Source organism: Aegilops tauschii, chromosome 1 (genome assembly GCF_002575655.3).
Source record: "Aegilops tauschii subsp. strangulata cultivar AL8/78 chromosome 1, Aet v6.0, whole genome shotgun sequence".
NCBI lineage: Eukaryota > Viridiplantae > Streptophyta > Magnoliopsida > Poales > Poaceae > Aegilops > Aegilops tauschii.
This window is the reverse complement of record NC_053035.3, coordinates 424,397,012-424,413,181: the sequence shown is the minus strand read 5'-3', so window position 1 is coordinate 424,413,181 and position 16,170 is coordinate 424,397,012. Positions and strand designations below refer to the sequence as shown.

The 16,170-nt window shown below is 51.4% G+C and overlaps 1 protein-coding gene across 1 annotated transcript; it reads right to left on the bottom strand.

Moving 5' to 3' along the window:
• Positions 1-9,575: 9,575 nt before the first annotated feature.
• On the bottom strand, positions 9,576-11,705 carry LOC141036402 (uncharacterized). Its single transcript, XM_073506362.1, has 2 exons — positions 11,169-11,705; positions 9,576-11,117 (listed from the first exon to the last, which is right to left on the bottom strand). Exons 1-2 carry the CDS (start codon positions 11,703-11,705, stop codon positions 9,576-9,578), a joined length of 2,079 nt encoding a protein of 692 aa, XP_073362463.1.
• Between the last annotated feature and the right edge of the window lie 4,465 nt (positions 11,706-16,170).

Below are 16,170 nucleotides of genomic sequence, written 5' to 3'. Positions count from 1 at the left end.
TTTGTGGATGTTGCGAACATCTGACATACACGTTTTGATGACTACGTGATAGTTCAGTGTGTAATGCTAACGGTTTAGAATTGAGGCGCCAAAGACGTTTTTGAAACGTCACAGAACATATGAGATGTTCCAAAGACTAAAATTGGGATTTCAGACTAGTGCCCACGTCAAAAGGTATGAGACCTCTAACAAGTTTCTTAAGCCTGCAAAGTAAGGGAGAAAAGCTCAATCGTTGAGCATGTGCTCAGATTGTCTGAGTACTACAATCGCTTGAATCGAGTGGGAGTTAATCTTCCAGATGAGATAGTGATGGTTCTCCATAGTCACTGCCACCAAGCTATTAGAGCTTCGTGATGAACTATAACATATTAGGGATAGACATGATGATCCTTGAGCAACTCGCGATGTTTGACACCGCGAAAGTAGAAATCAAGTAGGAGCATCAATTGTTGATGGTTAGTAAAACCACTAGTTTCAAGAAGGGCAAGGGCAAGAAGGGATACTTCATGAAACGGTAAATCAGTTGCTGCTCCAGCGAAGAAACCCAAGGTTGAACCCAAACCCGAGACTAAGTGCTTCTGTAATGAGGGGAACGGTCACTGAAGCAGAACTACTCTAGATACTTGGTAAGATGAGAAGGCAGGCAAGGTCGACTGAAGTATATTGGATATACATTATATTAATGTGTACTTTACTAGTACTCCTAGTAGCACCAGGGTATTAAATACCGGTTCGGTTGCTAAATGTTGGTAACTCGAAATAAAAGGCTACGGAATAAACGGAGACTAGCTAAAGGTGAGATGACGATATGTGTTGGAAGTGTTTCCAAGGTTGATGTGATCAAGCATCGCATGCTCCCTCTACCATCAAGATTGGTGTTAAACCTAAATAATTGTTATTTGGTGTTTGCGTTGAGCGTAGACATGACTGGATTATGTTTATCGCAATACGATAATTCATTTAAGGAGAATAATGGTTACTCTGTTTATTTGAGTAATACCTTCAATGGTCTTGCACCTAAAATGAATGGTTTATTGAATCTCGATCGTAGTGATACACATGTTCATGCCAAAAGATATAAGATAGTAATGATAGTACCACATACTTGTGGCACTGCCATTTGAGTCATATTGGTATAAAACGCATGAAGAAGCTCAATGTTGATGGATCTTTGGACTCACTCGTTTTTGAAAAGATTGAGACATGTGAACCATGTCTATTGGTAGATATGCATGAAGAAACTCCATACAGATGGATCGTTTGAACTCACTTGATTTTGAATCACTTGAGACATGCAAATCATACCACATGGGCAAGATGACTGAAATGCCTCATTTTCAGTAAGATGAAACAAGAGAGCTACTTGTTGGAAGTAATACATTTGATGTGTGCAGTTCAATGAGTGATGAGGCACGCAGTGGATATCATTATGTTCTTACTTCACAGATGATTTGAGTAGATGCTGAGAATATTTACTTGATGATACACAAGTCTGAATTATTGAAAGGTTCAAATAATTTCAGAGTGAAGTAGAAGATCGTCGTGACAAGAGGATAAGATGTCTATGATATGATCATAGAGATGAATATCTGAGTTACGAGTTTGGCACACAATTAAGACATTGTGGAAATTGTTTCACAACTAATACCGCCTGGAACACCATAGTGTGATGGTGTGTCCGAACATCATAACTGCACCCTATTGGATATGGTGCATACCATGATGTCTCTTATCGAATTACCACTATCATTTATGGGTTAGGCATTAGAGACAACCGCATTCACTTTAAATAGGGCACCACGCAATTCCGTTGAGACGACACCGTATGAACTATGGTTTAGAGAAACCTAAGCTGTCGTTTCTTAAAAGTTTGGGGCTGCGACGCTTATGTGAAAAAGTTTCAGGCTGATAAGCTTGAACCCAAAGCGGATAAATGCATCTTCATAGAATACCCAAAACAGTTGGGTATGCCTCCTATTTCAGATCCGGAAGCAAAGTGATTGTTTCTAGAAACAGGTCCTTTCTCGAGGAAAAGTTTCTCTTAAAAGAATTGAGTGGGAGGATGGTGGAGACTTGATGAGGTTATTGAACCGTCACTTCAACTAGTGTGTAGCAGGGCACAAGAAGTTGTTCCTGTGGCACCTACACCAATTGAAGTGGAAGCTTATGATAGTGATCATGAAACTTCAGATCAAGTCACTACCAAACCGTGTAGGACGACAAGGATCTGTACTACTTCAGAGTGGTGCGTAATCCTGTCTTGGAAGTCATGTTGCTAGACAACAATGAACCTACGAGCTATGGAGAAGCGATGGTGGGCCCAGATTCCAACGAATGGCTCGAGGCCATAAAATCCGAGAGAGGATCCATGTATAAAACAAGGTATAGACTTTGGAAGAACTACTTGATGGTCGTAAGGCTACTAGGTACAGATGGATTTTAAAAGGAAGACGGACAATGATGGTAAGTGTCACCATTAAGAAAGCTCGACTTGTCGTTAAGATGTTTTCCGACAAGTTCAAGGAGTTGACTACGATGAGATTTTCTCACTCGTAGCGATGCTAAGAGTCTGTTGGAATTATATTAGCAGTTACTGCATTATTTATGAAATCTTGCAGATAGGATGTCAAAAACCATTGTTTCCTCGACGATTTTCTTGAGGAAAGGTTGTATGTGATACAACCAGAAGGTTTTGTCAATCCTGAAAGATGCTAACAAGTATGCAAAGCTCCAGCAATCCTTCTAAGGACTGGAGTAAACATCTCGGAGTTGGAATGTACGCTTTGATGTGATGATCAAAGATTTTAGGTTTTTACAAAGTTTATGAGAAACTTGTATTTCCAAAGAAGTGAGTGGGAGCACTATAGAATTTTTGATGAGTATATGTTGTTAACATATTGTTGATCAGAAATGATGTAGAATTTCTGGAAAGCATACAGGGTTATTTGAAAAGTGTTTTTCAATGAAAAACCTGGATTAAGCTACTTGAACATTGAGCATCAAGATCTATAAGGATAGATCAAAAACGCTTAATAGTACTTTCAAATGAATACATACCGTGACAAGATTTTGAAGGAGTTCAAAATAGATCAGCAAAGAAGGAGTTCTTGGCTGTGTTACAAGGTGTGAGTATTGAGTAAGACTCAAGACCTGACCACGGCAGAAGAGAGAGAAAGGACGAAGGTCGTCCCCTATGCTTAAGACGTAGGCTCTACAGTATGCTATGTTGTGTACCGCACCTGAAGTGTGCCTTGCCATGAGTTAGTCAAGGGGTACAATAGTGATCCGGGAATGGATCACATGACAACGGTCGAACTTATCCTTAATATCTAGTGGACTAAGGAATTTTCTCGATTATGGAGGTGGAAAAGGAGTTCGTCGTAAAGGGTTACATCGATGCAAACTTTGACACTAATCCGGATGACCCTGAGTAGTAAACCGGATTCGTATAGTAGAGCAGTTATTTGGAATAGCTCCAAGTAGCGCGTGGTAGCTGCATCTACAAGATGACATAGAGATTTGTAAAGCACACACAGATCTGAATGTTGCAGACCCGTTGACTAAAACCTCTCTCGTAAGCATAACATGATCAAACCCTAGAACTCATTGAGTGTTAATCACATGGTGATGTGAACTAGATTATTGACTCTAGTAAACTCTTGGGTATTAGTCACATGGCGATGTGAACTTTGAGTGTTAATCACATGGTGATGTGAACTAGATTATTAACTCTAGTGCAAGTGGGAGACTGTTGGAAATATGCCCTAGAGGCAATAATAAAATGGTTATTATTATATTTCCTTGTTCATGCTATAATTGTGTTATCCGGAAATCGTAATACATGTGTGAATACATAGACCATAACATGTCCCTAGTGAGCCTCTAGTTGGCTAGCTCGTTGATCAATAGATGGTTACGGTTTCCCGACCATGGACATTGGATGTCATTGATAACGGGATCACATCATTAGGAGAATGATGTGATGGACAAGACCCAATCCTAAGCATAGCACTAGATCGTGTAGTTCGTTTGCTGAAGCTTTTCTAATGTCAAGTATCATTTCCTTAGACCATGAGATCGTGCAACTCCCGGATACCGTAGGAATGCTTTGGGTGTACCAAACGTCACAACGTAACTGGGTGGCTATAAAGGTGCACTACAGGTATCTCCGAAAGTGTCTGTTGGGTTGGCTCGGATCGAGACTGGGATTTGTCACTCCGTATGACGGAGAGGTATCTCTGGGCCCACTCGGTATTGCATCATCATAATGAGCTCAATGTGACTAAGTAGTTAGTCACGGGATCATGCATTACGGAACGAGTAAAGTGACTTGCCGGTAACGAGATTGAACGAGGTATTGGGATACTGACGATCGAATCTCGGGCAAGTAACGTACCGATTGATAAAGGGAATTGTATACGGGATTGCTTGAATCCTCGACATCATGGTTCATCCGATGAGATCATCATGGAACATGTGGGAGCCAACATGGGTATCCAGATCCCGCTGTTGGTTATTGGCTAGAGAGGTGTCTCGGTCATGTCTGCATGATTCCCGAACCCGTAGGGTCTACACACTTATGGTTCGATGACGCTAGGGTTATAAGGAAGGTTTGTATGTGATTACCGAATGTTGTTCAGAGTCCCGGATGAGATCCCGGACGTCACGAGGAGTTCCGGAATGGTCCGGAGGTAAAGATTTATATATGGGAAGTCACCATACGGTCACCGGAAGTGTTCGGGGGTATGCCGGTATTGTACCGGGACCACCGAAGGGGTTCCGGGGGTCCACCTGCCCCGGAGGGCCTTATGGGCTGTAGGTGGAAGGGAACCAGCCCCTAAGTGGGCTGGGGCGCCAAACCCCCTAGGGCCCATGCGCCTAGGGTTTGGGGGAACCCTAAAGGGGGCGCCCCCCCTTGCTTGGGGGGCAAGCCACCTCCCCCTTGCCCCCCCCCCCTCTAGATCTCATCTAGAGGGGCCGGCCCCCTTCCTCCTTCTCCCTATAAATAGAGGGGTGAGAGGAGGGCTGCAACACCACATCCAAGGCGCAGCCCCTCCCCTCCCCAACACCTCTCCTCCTCCGCGTGTGCTTGGCGAAGCCCTGCCGGAGAACTGTCACTCCACCACCACCACGCCGTCGTGCTGCTGTTGGAGCCTTCTTCCTCAACCTCTCCCTCCTCCTTGCTGGATCAAGGTGTGGGAGACGTCACCGCTCCGTACGTGTGTTGAACACGGAGGTGCCGTCCGTTCGGCGCTTGGATCATCGGTGATTTGGATCACGACGAGTACGACTCCATCAACCCCGTTCTCTTGAACGCTTCCGCTCGCGATCTACAAGGGTATGTAGATGCACTCCTCCCCTCTCGTTGCTAGTAAACTCCATAGATTGATCTTGGTGATGCGTAGAAAATTTTAATTTCTGCTATGATCCCCATCACAAGAACCAACAAGTTGATAGCCAGCTCCAAGAAGATCTTGTTGAGCATCATTGACATGTTCATAGGACTTCCTAGTTGTGCTTTTATCATGTTATTTGCTTCATTTGTACCATCTGTGTGTTTGAATTTAAATAATTTGGTTTGTAAACAATTCGGTTTGTAAACTATATTCTTGATTTCCTTGAACCTTCATTATTATGTTTAGTTTTTATATGTGTGCTAATACGTAGTTGCAATGTAAACTAGAATTGAATAAGTTAAAAAAAATATTCTGTTATATTTAAGGGAAGGGAACGGCTAGGTCCTGTCAAAATGTAGTGAAGTAAAAATAGTCCACTAAGCTTTACTCAGCCGGATATTCCTCTACTTTTTAGGAATCGTCTAGAGATGTTCTTAGAGATCGATAAGAAACTAGCCTTCTGATGTTCTGAATTCTTTGGGAGTTCAATTTTGAGAATCCATTAGAATGGCCTGCAATCATGTTTTTGCGGACACGCAACAACTTCTTTTTTGCATCTCAACACACTTTCATTAAGTTATAACATACTGTTTGCAGTCATTCCCCAAACACGAAGTAAGGAAGCTAGCAATAAAGTTAAACCGGCCACATGCATCTTCTCCTAGTAAGACTAGTTTTTTTTTTCCCTAGTAAGACTAGCTTGGCCGGCACTTTTGCTTCGCACCCTACATGTGAACCAAATCAAAACTCTGAAAACCATCAGATATAGCTTCACTTTTCATCAGGACGGAGGAAATTTCCTTCACCCCTGTTTTTCCACAGGTCCACAACACCTTTAGCGTCCGTTTCAATCACCACATTCTGAATCCTCATATCACAAGCTAGCCTTACACCTTACTCCATCCCTCGCCGCATAGGCCTCCGCCGTCGGTGCATTTGGTGCTTGCTGAACCCAACCCAAAGATCTTGGGCACGGACCAAGGCTCCGTCATGCCCACGAACACCAGCCCCAGCCCCTGTAGCAGCAGCACGGTCCGGTTTCGTGGAACCTTGCATCAACATTAACCTTCATCGTATTCGGTAACGGTGGTCTCCGGTGAGCAGGTGAACCAGCAGCCGTAGGAATTTTCTCCTTTCCAGTAATTGATAGATCCATCCATTGTGACATCAATGGTGACACCAATGGTTCCCTTTCGCCATGTTCAACTGCGCCCCGCGAAGAACAAACGGACGAGGCTCCGGCAACCAGGAATGTTCACGTTACGCGTCGAAACAGTACTCCTATACCACATAGGGAAGGAGGACCGGCGTGACCCGCTCGACCATGGCACGTACGCTTTGCCCTCTTTCAGCCAAGGCAATGGTGGACGCGTCGTTGATCCCCGGGCACGCCCAGCACGAACAAGGCAATGGCGCCAATGGTGAGAAATACCCGACGCCCCACTCTGCACACCGGTCGAGTTTCCTCGCACCTTCCCGGCCTCCTCGGCGTCCCTCTCCGTTCAGTTCGTCATCATCATATAAACGCGCCCTCCGCCCTCCGCCACCGCACCGGCCGGGAAGAGAATGTCACCTCTCAACTCTATGAAAAACAACACACATGAGAGATTTTTGCGCAGCGATGAACTTAGCTGCTTTTCTGTTTTGCCTTCCTTTTATTCCTCAACTGAAGTAAACGTGCCGCGGATCCTGCGCCCTGACTGGATCGTGCCATCCCACGATCGAGCACTCGGTCCACGACGCCCTACGATCGCTCCGCGGATCGCACAGAACGCGTCTCGCGGGAGCAGCTAACTAACCTGACGAAAAACACTAATTGAAACTTTAACTGAAGAAAGCTAACGCGAGTCTGAAACCGAAAACGGCATGCTAGCTATCCTAGCTTATTGTGCAACAAACTCCCCCTAAGCTAGGGTGGCTGGCACCTGATGACCCCAACACGATCGCGCATCTCCTGGAACTGAATCCGTCCGAGAGCTTTCGTGAGGATGTCGGCGAGCTGGTCACCAGTTCGCACGTACCGGACGTCGATGCTGTTGTTGTCGACGCACTGCCGAAGGAAGTGATATCGCAGCTCAATGTGCTTGCTCCTATCATGGAAGACAGGATTCTTGCTCAGCGCGATCGCTGACTTGTTGTCGACGCAGAGCTTGGTGGCGCCGTCGACGCGCCCGAGCAGCTCCCCGAGCAGCCGCCTGAGCCAGATTGCCTGGCACGCGGCTCCCGCTGCGGCGACGTACTCTGCCTCGCACGAGGAGAGCACGACGATCTTTTGCTTGGCAGATTGCCATGACACCGGGCTGCCTCCGAGGAAGAAGATGGTTCCGCTGGTACTCTTGCGATCATCCACGTCCCCTCCAAGATCTGAGTCGCTATACCCGACGAGTTCCGCGCCGCGTGCTTGCCGAGTGTAGCAACATCCCAGCTGGCGCGTGCCGGCGATGTACCTCAGCAGCTGCTTCACGGCAGCCCAGTGTTCGCTTGTCGGCTCCTCCATGAACCTGCTGACGTAGCCGACGGCGTAGGTGATGTCCGGTCGAGTGTGGGTGAGGTAGCGGAGGCTCCCCACCACACTCCTGAAATGCGTGGCGTCCACGCGCTCCCCGCCGGCCTTCCGGCTTAGCTTGAGCCGTGGCTGCATCGGAGTGGCCACGGGATGGCAATCCTCCATGCCGGCTTTCTCCAGTAGCTTGCCGGCGTAGGATGACTGCGCGATGAAGATTTGCCCCGGCCGCTGAGTCACTTCGATGCCGAGGTAGTAACTCAGCAAGCCTAAGTCGCTCATCTTGAAGAGGGACATCATTTCCTGCTTGAACTCCACGACAGCCGTCGTGGACGCACCAGTGACGATCAGGTCGTCCACATATACGCCGACAAGGAGATGGCCACCGGCTCCGGTGCGAGTGTACACGGCGTGCTCGGACGGACACTTCTCAAAGCCGAGGGCATGGAGACTGCTGTCAAGTTTTGCATACCAGGCCCGCGACGCTTGACGCAGTCCGTAGAGTGCTTTGTGTAGCCGGAGCACCTTGTTCGCTGCACTGGCAAGTTCGAAACCGGGGGGCTGCACCACGTATACCTCCTCCTCAAGTTTGCCGTTGAGAAAGGCTGACTTGACATCAAGGTGGTGCACCTCCCAGCGCTCCTGTGCCGCTACGGCGAGAAGTACGCGTACGGAGTCGAGCCGAGCCACCGGCGCAAACACTTCCTCGAAGTCAATGCCGGCGCGCTGCACAAAGCCCTTCGCCACGAGGCCAGCCTTGTGCTTGATCACCTCGCCGGCGGCGTTCCGCTTCTCCTTGAAGACCCACTTCAATCCAATAGGCCGATGATCTGCTGGCAAATCACATAGGGACCAAGTCTGGTTAGACTTGATGCACGCCATTTCCTCCATCATCGCCGCCCGCCATGCCGCATGGGGCTCGGCCTCTGCGAACGTCACCGGCTCTCCTTCGGGCAGCAGGAGCAGGTGCTCTGCCCTCCCGCCCTTGGCCGCGTCGTGCGCGAGCACATCATCCATGCGACGGAAACGGTGCACGGCGTCGGGGTTGTCGTCGTCGTCGAACATGTCCAGCTCGAAGGGCGGCGGGGTCGCGTACTGCACGTCCTGCCAGACTGGATGGGCAGGTGGCGCGCTTCCCGTCGCTGGTGAATCTGCTGCAGAGTTGTCGTGGGTGGGTGTCGCCGTGGTAGGAGCGGGCGACCCCGTAGCAGCTCCGGGCGGCGCCGATGGCGACGGGCTGACCGGCGCAGCGCTGTCCCCCTCATGGTCACCATATGAGGCGAAGTCGACGATGACCGTGCCGCCCGTGCCTGTCGCCTCGCCGCTCCAGTCCCAGCTCGCGTTCTCGTCGAACACGACGTCGCGGGACACATGCACGTGGCGACTCGTCGGGTCGTAGACCCTGTACGCCTTGGTGCCAGGCTCGTAGCCAATGAGCACCATGGGCGTGCTTCGATCGTCCAGTTTCTTGAGGTTGGGCCGCGCGCTCTTGATGTGAGCCACACACCCAAAAACTCGCAGGGGACTCACCTCCGGTTTCTTGCCGTGCCAGAGCTCGTACGGGGTTGCGCCGTCCACGCTGCGAGTGAACGCGCGGTTCAGGAGATAGACGGCCGTAGTCACCGCCTCTCCCCAGAAGTAGTCCGGCATGCCCTTGGCCTTCATCATGCTCCTCGTCATGCCCACCACCGTCTGATTGCGCCTCTCGACAACGTCGTTCTGCTGCGGCGAGTACGGCGCTGTGAGGTGACGTTGAACTCCGGTGGCGGCGAAGTGCTCGGCCAGTGACGAGGCGTGAACTCTCCGCCGCGGTCAGTGCGCAGCGTGCCTAGCTTGCGTCGTGCCTCCACCTCAGCACGCGCCTGGAACCTCTTGATGGCGATGCCTGCCTCATCCTTACTAGACAGCAGGGTGAGCCACATGTAGCGACTGTGGTCGTCCACCAGAAGCAGGAAGTAGCGCCGCCCTCCTGGTGTTGCTGGCGTGATTGCCCCGCACAGGTCTGCGTGAACGAGGTCGAGAGGCGTCTCCGCTCTGAACTTGGCCGCCTGGGGAAATGGCGCTCGGCGTTGTTTGCCGGCGAGGCACGCCTGGCAGAGCTCCCCCGAAGACTCAATGCCCGGCAGCCCCTGCACCATACTTGCCCGCGCCATCCGCTGCAGTGCGTCGACGTGCAGGTGACCGAAGCGGGCGTGCCAGCGCCATGACACGCTGTTCGCGCGCGCGGCAAGACAAGCCGGACGAACAGGGTGGATGTGAACCTTGTACAAACGATTTTGGGACCGTTTTACCTTGAAGATGAGGGCGCCGCGTCGATCGCGGACAGTGAGGACGCCGTGGCGCGTGTTGATGTCGCAGCCGTTCTCGTCGAGCTGCCCGAGGCTGACGACGCTGCTCTTGAGCCTGGGGATGTAGTACACGTCCATGAGGGCGCGCTGAGCTCCCCCGTCGATGCTGAAGGCGACTGTGCCGCGCCCCTCGATACGTACCACTGACCCATCACCGAACCGCACGGATCCGGTGATCGCGGCATCGAGTTCGGCGAAGGCCGTGCGATCTCCATTCATGTGGTTGAACGCGCCAGTGTCCAGGAACCACATTGGGTCCGGCGCAGCGTCCTCGGCGGCCGGAACGACGTTCGCCTGCTCCTCGTTCAGGAAGACCATGGCGTGTGGCGGATCGCAGTGGCCCACGACGAGTGCCGTGGGTTTTGCCGCCGGAGCCAGTGCCGCGACGCTGCTGCCTGCCTGAGTGGGACGTGCGATCTCGACCACCTCGGCGAGCAACAGCTCCGGATCGGCCTCCTCATCGGCCTGGGCAAGGAGGGCGTCCTCCTCCCTCTTCTTCTTTCTGCAGTCGCGCGCCCAGCGCCCCTTGAAGCCGCAGTATCGGCACTTCTCCTTGTCCCCGCCGCTCTTGTCGGGGTAGTCCGCGCCACTCACGGCGCCACGCGCGGCGCCACGTCCGCCACCGCGGCCCCTTCCTCGGCCACGGCCGCCGCCCTTGCGACGGTTGGTGTTGCCGCCCGAGACACGAGGTTGCAGTTCTCTGGCCTGCCACTCCTCCCGAGTGAGAAGCAGCCGCCCACCTTGGCTGCTGCTGCCGCCATGCGCGTCGTCGAGGCGGTCCTGCACGACGCGCAGCCTGCCGGTGACCTCGTCCAGGGAGAGCGTACTGATGTCCAGCAGCGTCTCGATCGCGATCGCCACCTGCGCGAACTGGGATGGAACCACGCGCAAAAACTTGGCCACTACCTTTGATTCTTACACGGTGTCGCCAAGGGCGTGCAGGCCGGTGACGATCCCTGACAGGCGGAGCGAGAAATCGTCGATCGTCTCCCCGTCGCGGAAGGTGATGCCCTCGAAGTCACGCCGGAGTTTCTGCGCGTTGGCCTCGCGCACACGCGTGGCACCGAGGCGCTGCAGAGTGATGGCGTCCCACGCCTCCTTGGCGGTCTCCTTCTCGCCCACCGCGAGCAGCACATCCGAGGGAAGGCCGCGCAGGATGGTGATCATCGCATTGCGCTCGTGGTGGTAGGAGACATCACCGTGCGAGACCGCTCCCCACCAGCCATGGGCCTGAAGGTATACCTTCATGAGCAGAGCCCACTCTGCGTAATTTGTACGCGTCAGCATTGGGAGTGCGCCCGAGGAGGTCGCCGGCTGCACCACCGGCTGCACAGTCATGTCGCCGCGGCGGCGAGTTCGTCCCCGATCCTGGGACGGAGCACGCAGACGTGGAGGGGTCTCCGAACGCCCTGCGCCGCCCGCGAACGTCCTCGCCGCGGCCGCCGGCGTCCTTGACATGGCTCTGATGCCACTTGTCACCTCTCAACTCTCTGAAAAACAACACACACCAGAGATTTTTGCGCAGCGATGAACTTAGCTGCTTTTCTGTTTTGCCTTCCTTTTATTCCTCAACTGAAGTAAACGTGCCGCGGATCCTGCACCCCGACTGGATCGTGCCATCCCACGATCGAGCACTCGGTCCACGACGCCCTACGATCGCTCCGCGGATTGCACAGAACGCGTCTCGCGGGAGCAGCTAACTAACCTGACGAAAAACACTAACCGAAACTTTAACTGAAGAAAGCTAACGCGAGTCTGAAACTGAAAACGGCATGCTAGCTATCCTAGCTTATTGTGCAACAGAGAACGCGAGCGAGAGCGGCGAGCTACGTACTGAGCCAGGCTAGGCATTGCCACCGACCCCATCCGACCAACAGCGAGCGGGAGAAGCCGGCCGGCTTAGCTAGGCCAGGGGAGAGGATCATTTGAGCAGGCATCATGGCGAGGCGGCTCTGCGCGGTGCTGCTGGTGCTGCTCGTCCTGGCCGCGCAGTTCCAGGGCGTGTGCTGCCGCGGCGGGAGGGGCGGAGGAGGCTCGCGCGGGAGGGGCGGAGGCTCCGGCCGCCCGTTCATCATCGGCCACCACCACCACCACCATGACGACGAGCCGGACAGTTACAGCGCCGCGGCTGATCCGCGTGGCCATGGCGTCTCGAGGGTCTCCGGTGCCGCCGCCGCCTTCGCTGCCGCGGCGCTCGTCTGGTGATGCTGATCTACTCCTGCACGCGTAACGTAGGTACAGATCGTGCTGCTAGTTGGACTTGGATTGGCAATCTAGTACTGATCGATCGTTTGGTAGCCAGTGGTAGTATGGTTGATCGATCGCAGTGTGTAAACAAAATCTAGGTTGGGAAGTGGACTGGTGGTTTAGTCGTGCTACTACTAGTTTAGGTGTGGTTCGTTGATCTGTGGATGATATGCAAGTATCAGTCAGAGTCGATCAGGAACCCAATGCTGATCTCCGGATGATGTGTAAGTATCAGTCAGATGCTCAATGCTGATCTGTGAGCGCGCAGCAGCGCCACTAGTGCCCAATGCCGAGCAGCCAACATGGAGCTGTAGAAGTATATATTGCTTGAACTAATTCGGAGTACGTATACATTCGCCGGGAAACGCAATCAGCCCCTTTAACTCACGAGTCACGACACGGCCAAGATGTGCTTAATTTCAAGCCGCCGTGTGCGCACGAGCGTGCGCTGACCAGCTCACGCGCAGTCCCAAGCCCGTCTTGGTCTCGCCTAGCCCGAGTCGGCGTGGGAGCCAAGACCGCGACGGACCGTTCGTACCGAACTCCCCTGGCTCCTCGATCGACAAATAAATAGCCGCACCCCACGAATCCAGCGACATTGGAACTTTGGACCGAGACATCCAGTCCACGGCGACGTCGACATCCACGACTCGACATGGCGCTCTCCCGGCGGTGGACTCGCCGCGCGCTGCTGCTCCTCCTCCTCCTCGTCACCCTGGCGATCACCTTCTCCGGCGCTCATGCGGCCCAGCCCCTTCACGACGCTGCACCCATCTGGCCGCGTCCTCGCTTCGACGGCGGCGATGGGCAGAGGTTCGCTAACTGGCAATGGAGGAGGACGACTGGCAATCCGCCCCTGCTTGGGCATATCTCAGACTTCGTACTGGAGAGGGACGGACCGGCCCACGTGATCGCTACCGTAGCAATGTTGTAGTGCCGCCCGCCGCGCCTGTACTTCATTTTCTTTTAGTTTTGCTAGGGGGCGGGAAAGCAATCCCTGCAAGAAAAACAGTTAGATGTTATGACTTACCTAGGGTTTGTAAAGAATATGAATCTCATTTTGGAAAATGTATGCTTGTTACCCAGCGTCTGCATCGGATGGCAAAAAAATGTCTGCAAAGCTTGGCAATGCGACCGTCATGCTCGTGGTTTTGAGCCCTGCTATGTCTATGTTTTTTTTTGCGGGTGATGCTATCTCTATGTTTCGTCAAACAGGAAAACAGGAAGACTGAAAATGCTAATAATTTGACGTCAAATTTTGAAACTGTTTTTTAGGGGTGTGGTGTTGATCGAGCGAACCACCCCACACACAGCCCAGCCTCTTTAGCTTTACCATCTTATTTGTACGCAAATTTATTTTAAAAATATGAAGGCCATGATGTATGTAAAATTAAGCAGTATCAAAAATTTGCCATCTTACACAAAAGAAATTATGCCCCTGGTCTGAATTATATTAAAAAAATCCATCCTACTTTATAAAACAGCCATATTAAAAATGCCGTCCCTCTTAAAATAATAAAAAAATGCCATCCTCACAATAAAAAAAATGCCATCATATTATAAAGAAATAGAATGCTCTTACAAAAATAAAAACAATGTCGTCCTCTTATCTTATAAAAAAACCCATCCTCTAATAATAAAAATGAAACCCTCTTATATAACAAAAATACCATCCTCACAACAACAAAAATGTTATACGTATAATAAAAAAATGTCATCCTCTTATAATAAAAAATGCCATCCTCTTATAATGAAAATGCCATCCCTCTTACAATAAGAAATGTCATCCTCTTATAATAAAACTTCCCCTGTGAGAATATTAAAAAAAATCAGGATTTTTGGAGAAATTAAAAAACAAAAAAGATTCAAAAAATGCAAAGTTATATATAAAAATATGCTTTAACACAAATAATAAGCAACAAACAAGCAATCTGCAATGATTTTGGTAATCATGAAAATAAGAAAGCTTGAGTTCATAGGAAAACTAACTGACTCTCGTAGGCCAATCGATCGGCGGGCTTCGGTCGAGGGAGTAAAGAAGCCCTAGCCTTCGTCCGTCCGTGGTGTTGAACGCCAGCAGCACCATTCCTGCGCCAAACATCATCAGTTGTGGAGGACTGGGCATTCGGTTAGACCGAACCGAACGGTTCGGTGCTTCGGTTTCATTTGAAATTCGGTTTCCTGATTCTCTTGACCGATCGGTCATCCAGAAAATCAATGACCGAGACTTCGGTTCACAGATAATTCGGTTCGGTCCTCGGTTATGAACATAAAGACCTGATATTGGCTGGAAAGAAAGAAATCGGGATATAAATCCCGGGGAAGAAATTATTCATGGATAAACAGAAACAAATCCAAACATTCTTAGCATACAGAGGCTGTGTGGGAATGGCAAGAGAAAAGAATTGCCGCAGGGAGTGATGGCCTCGACCGTGCAGGAGCCATGGACGTCGTCGTCCATCGGTGTGGGGGAGTCGCCCGCCGCCACCGCCGCGAGGGAGCTATGGGGGCCGCCACCGCGCAGGCCGATGGGCATGGGCAGGCCCGCAGCCGACCGCCGCGGGGATGGATTGCGCGACTTCGGAAGATGGAGACAGCGGCGCTGCGCGATGTGCGTTCGTCAATCAAGCACCAAAGCCGGGAGCGTATTCTGGAATCTTGGATAAGCTACGGAGGCTGCCTGTCTGCTTGTGACGAGAAAAGCCTGGAAGAAGGCCTCGTGTAGATTAGTATTATTTTTGAGACAAAAAAGGCCTCTAGTATTATCGTGGATAACTAGTGGGCTGAGTTGACTGGGCTTTAATAAAATACGGTTAATTCGGGAGATTCGGTGCATAGAGTCCAATAACCGATTTCACCGAAGTAAAGATCGGTTTCTCACGTTCGCTGACCGAACGAAGTACCGAAGTTTAGGTCCTCGGCTTTTTCGGCTTCGGTCTCGGTTTTTTCGGCTCCGGTCTTTGGTTCTCGGTTTTTATGCCCACCCTGACATGGATTAGGAGTGGGAGAGGTGGAGTGTGTGTCGTACATGAAAACCGGGGTGAGCGCCATGTACGCGGAGGACCCTCTCTCGCCACCGGGGGGGGGGGGGGGGGGGGGGGGCGCCCCTCTGGAGCAGCCTCGTCATGGCCGCCGTCAGCTGCGGAAGCGCAGATCCAGGGGCCTCCCTTGGTCGCAGCTGGCTGGAGGCCGCGCTTCCTTGATGAGGACGAGCCAGGGGTGTCGCGTCACTGATCTGGGAACGGCGCCGACGTGGGCTTCGATCTGGAAGCACGACCGTCGAGGGGGGGGGGGCAACTCCGGATCCTTACCATTCGTGGGGCTGGAGGGAGACGGCAGATGGGGACGGGCATCAGTGGGGAGACGAAAGGGGATTTGACCGCGGGTTGAATATACTAAATACGGGGGCTTTTCTATAAAAAAATGGTATCTCAGATTAGCCACTTAAAAGAGGACCACAGGTTGAATTTCAAAAACCAGAAGGACTCTTTTGTAAAACGCCGTGACGGTGAATCCGACAGAGACAATGCGTGCTGTATTAGTAGGTAAAAGATAAAGATAAAGTTAAAATAAAAATATGATAGACTAGTATTTGTTCCTGCCTTGTTCTGTACTTCAAGTTAGTCATTATACTTCTACCCAAAAGTCTCAAGCAATAAACAATTGATTTCACCCA

Excerpts from the sequence above, each read along its gene's own strand:
- LOC141036402 (XM_073506362.1), bottom strand. The coding sequence starts at position 11,705 with ATGTCAAGGACGCCGGCGGCCGCGGCGAGGACGTTCGCGGGCGGCGCA. Across the intron at positions 11,118-11,168 it reads TGCACGCCCTTGGCGACACC|TTCGCGCAGGTGGCGATCGC; the intron begins GTGTAAGAATCA and ends GTTCCATCCCAG.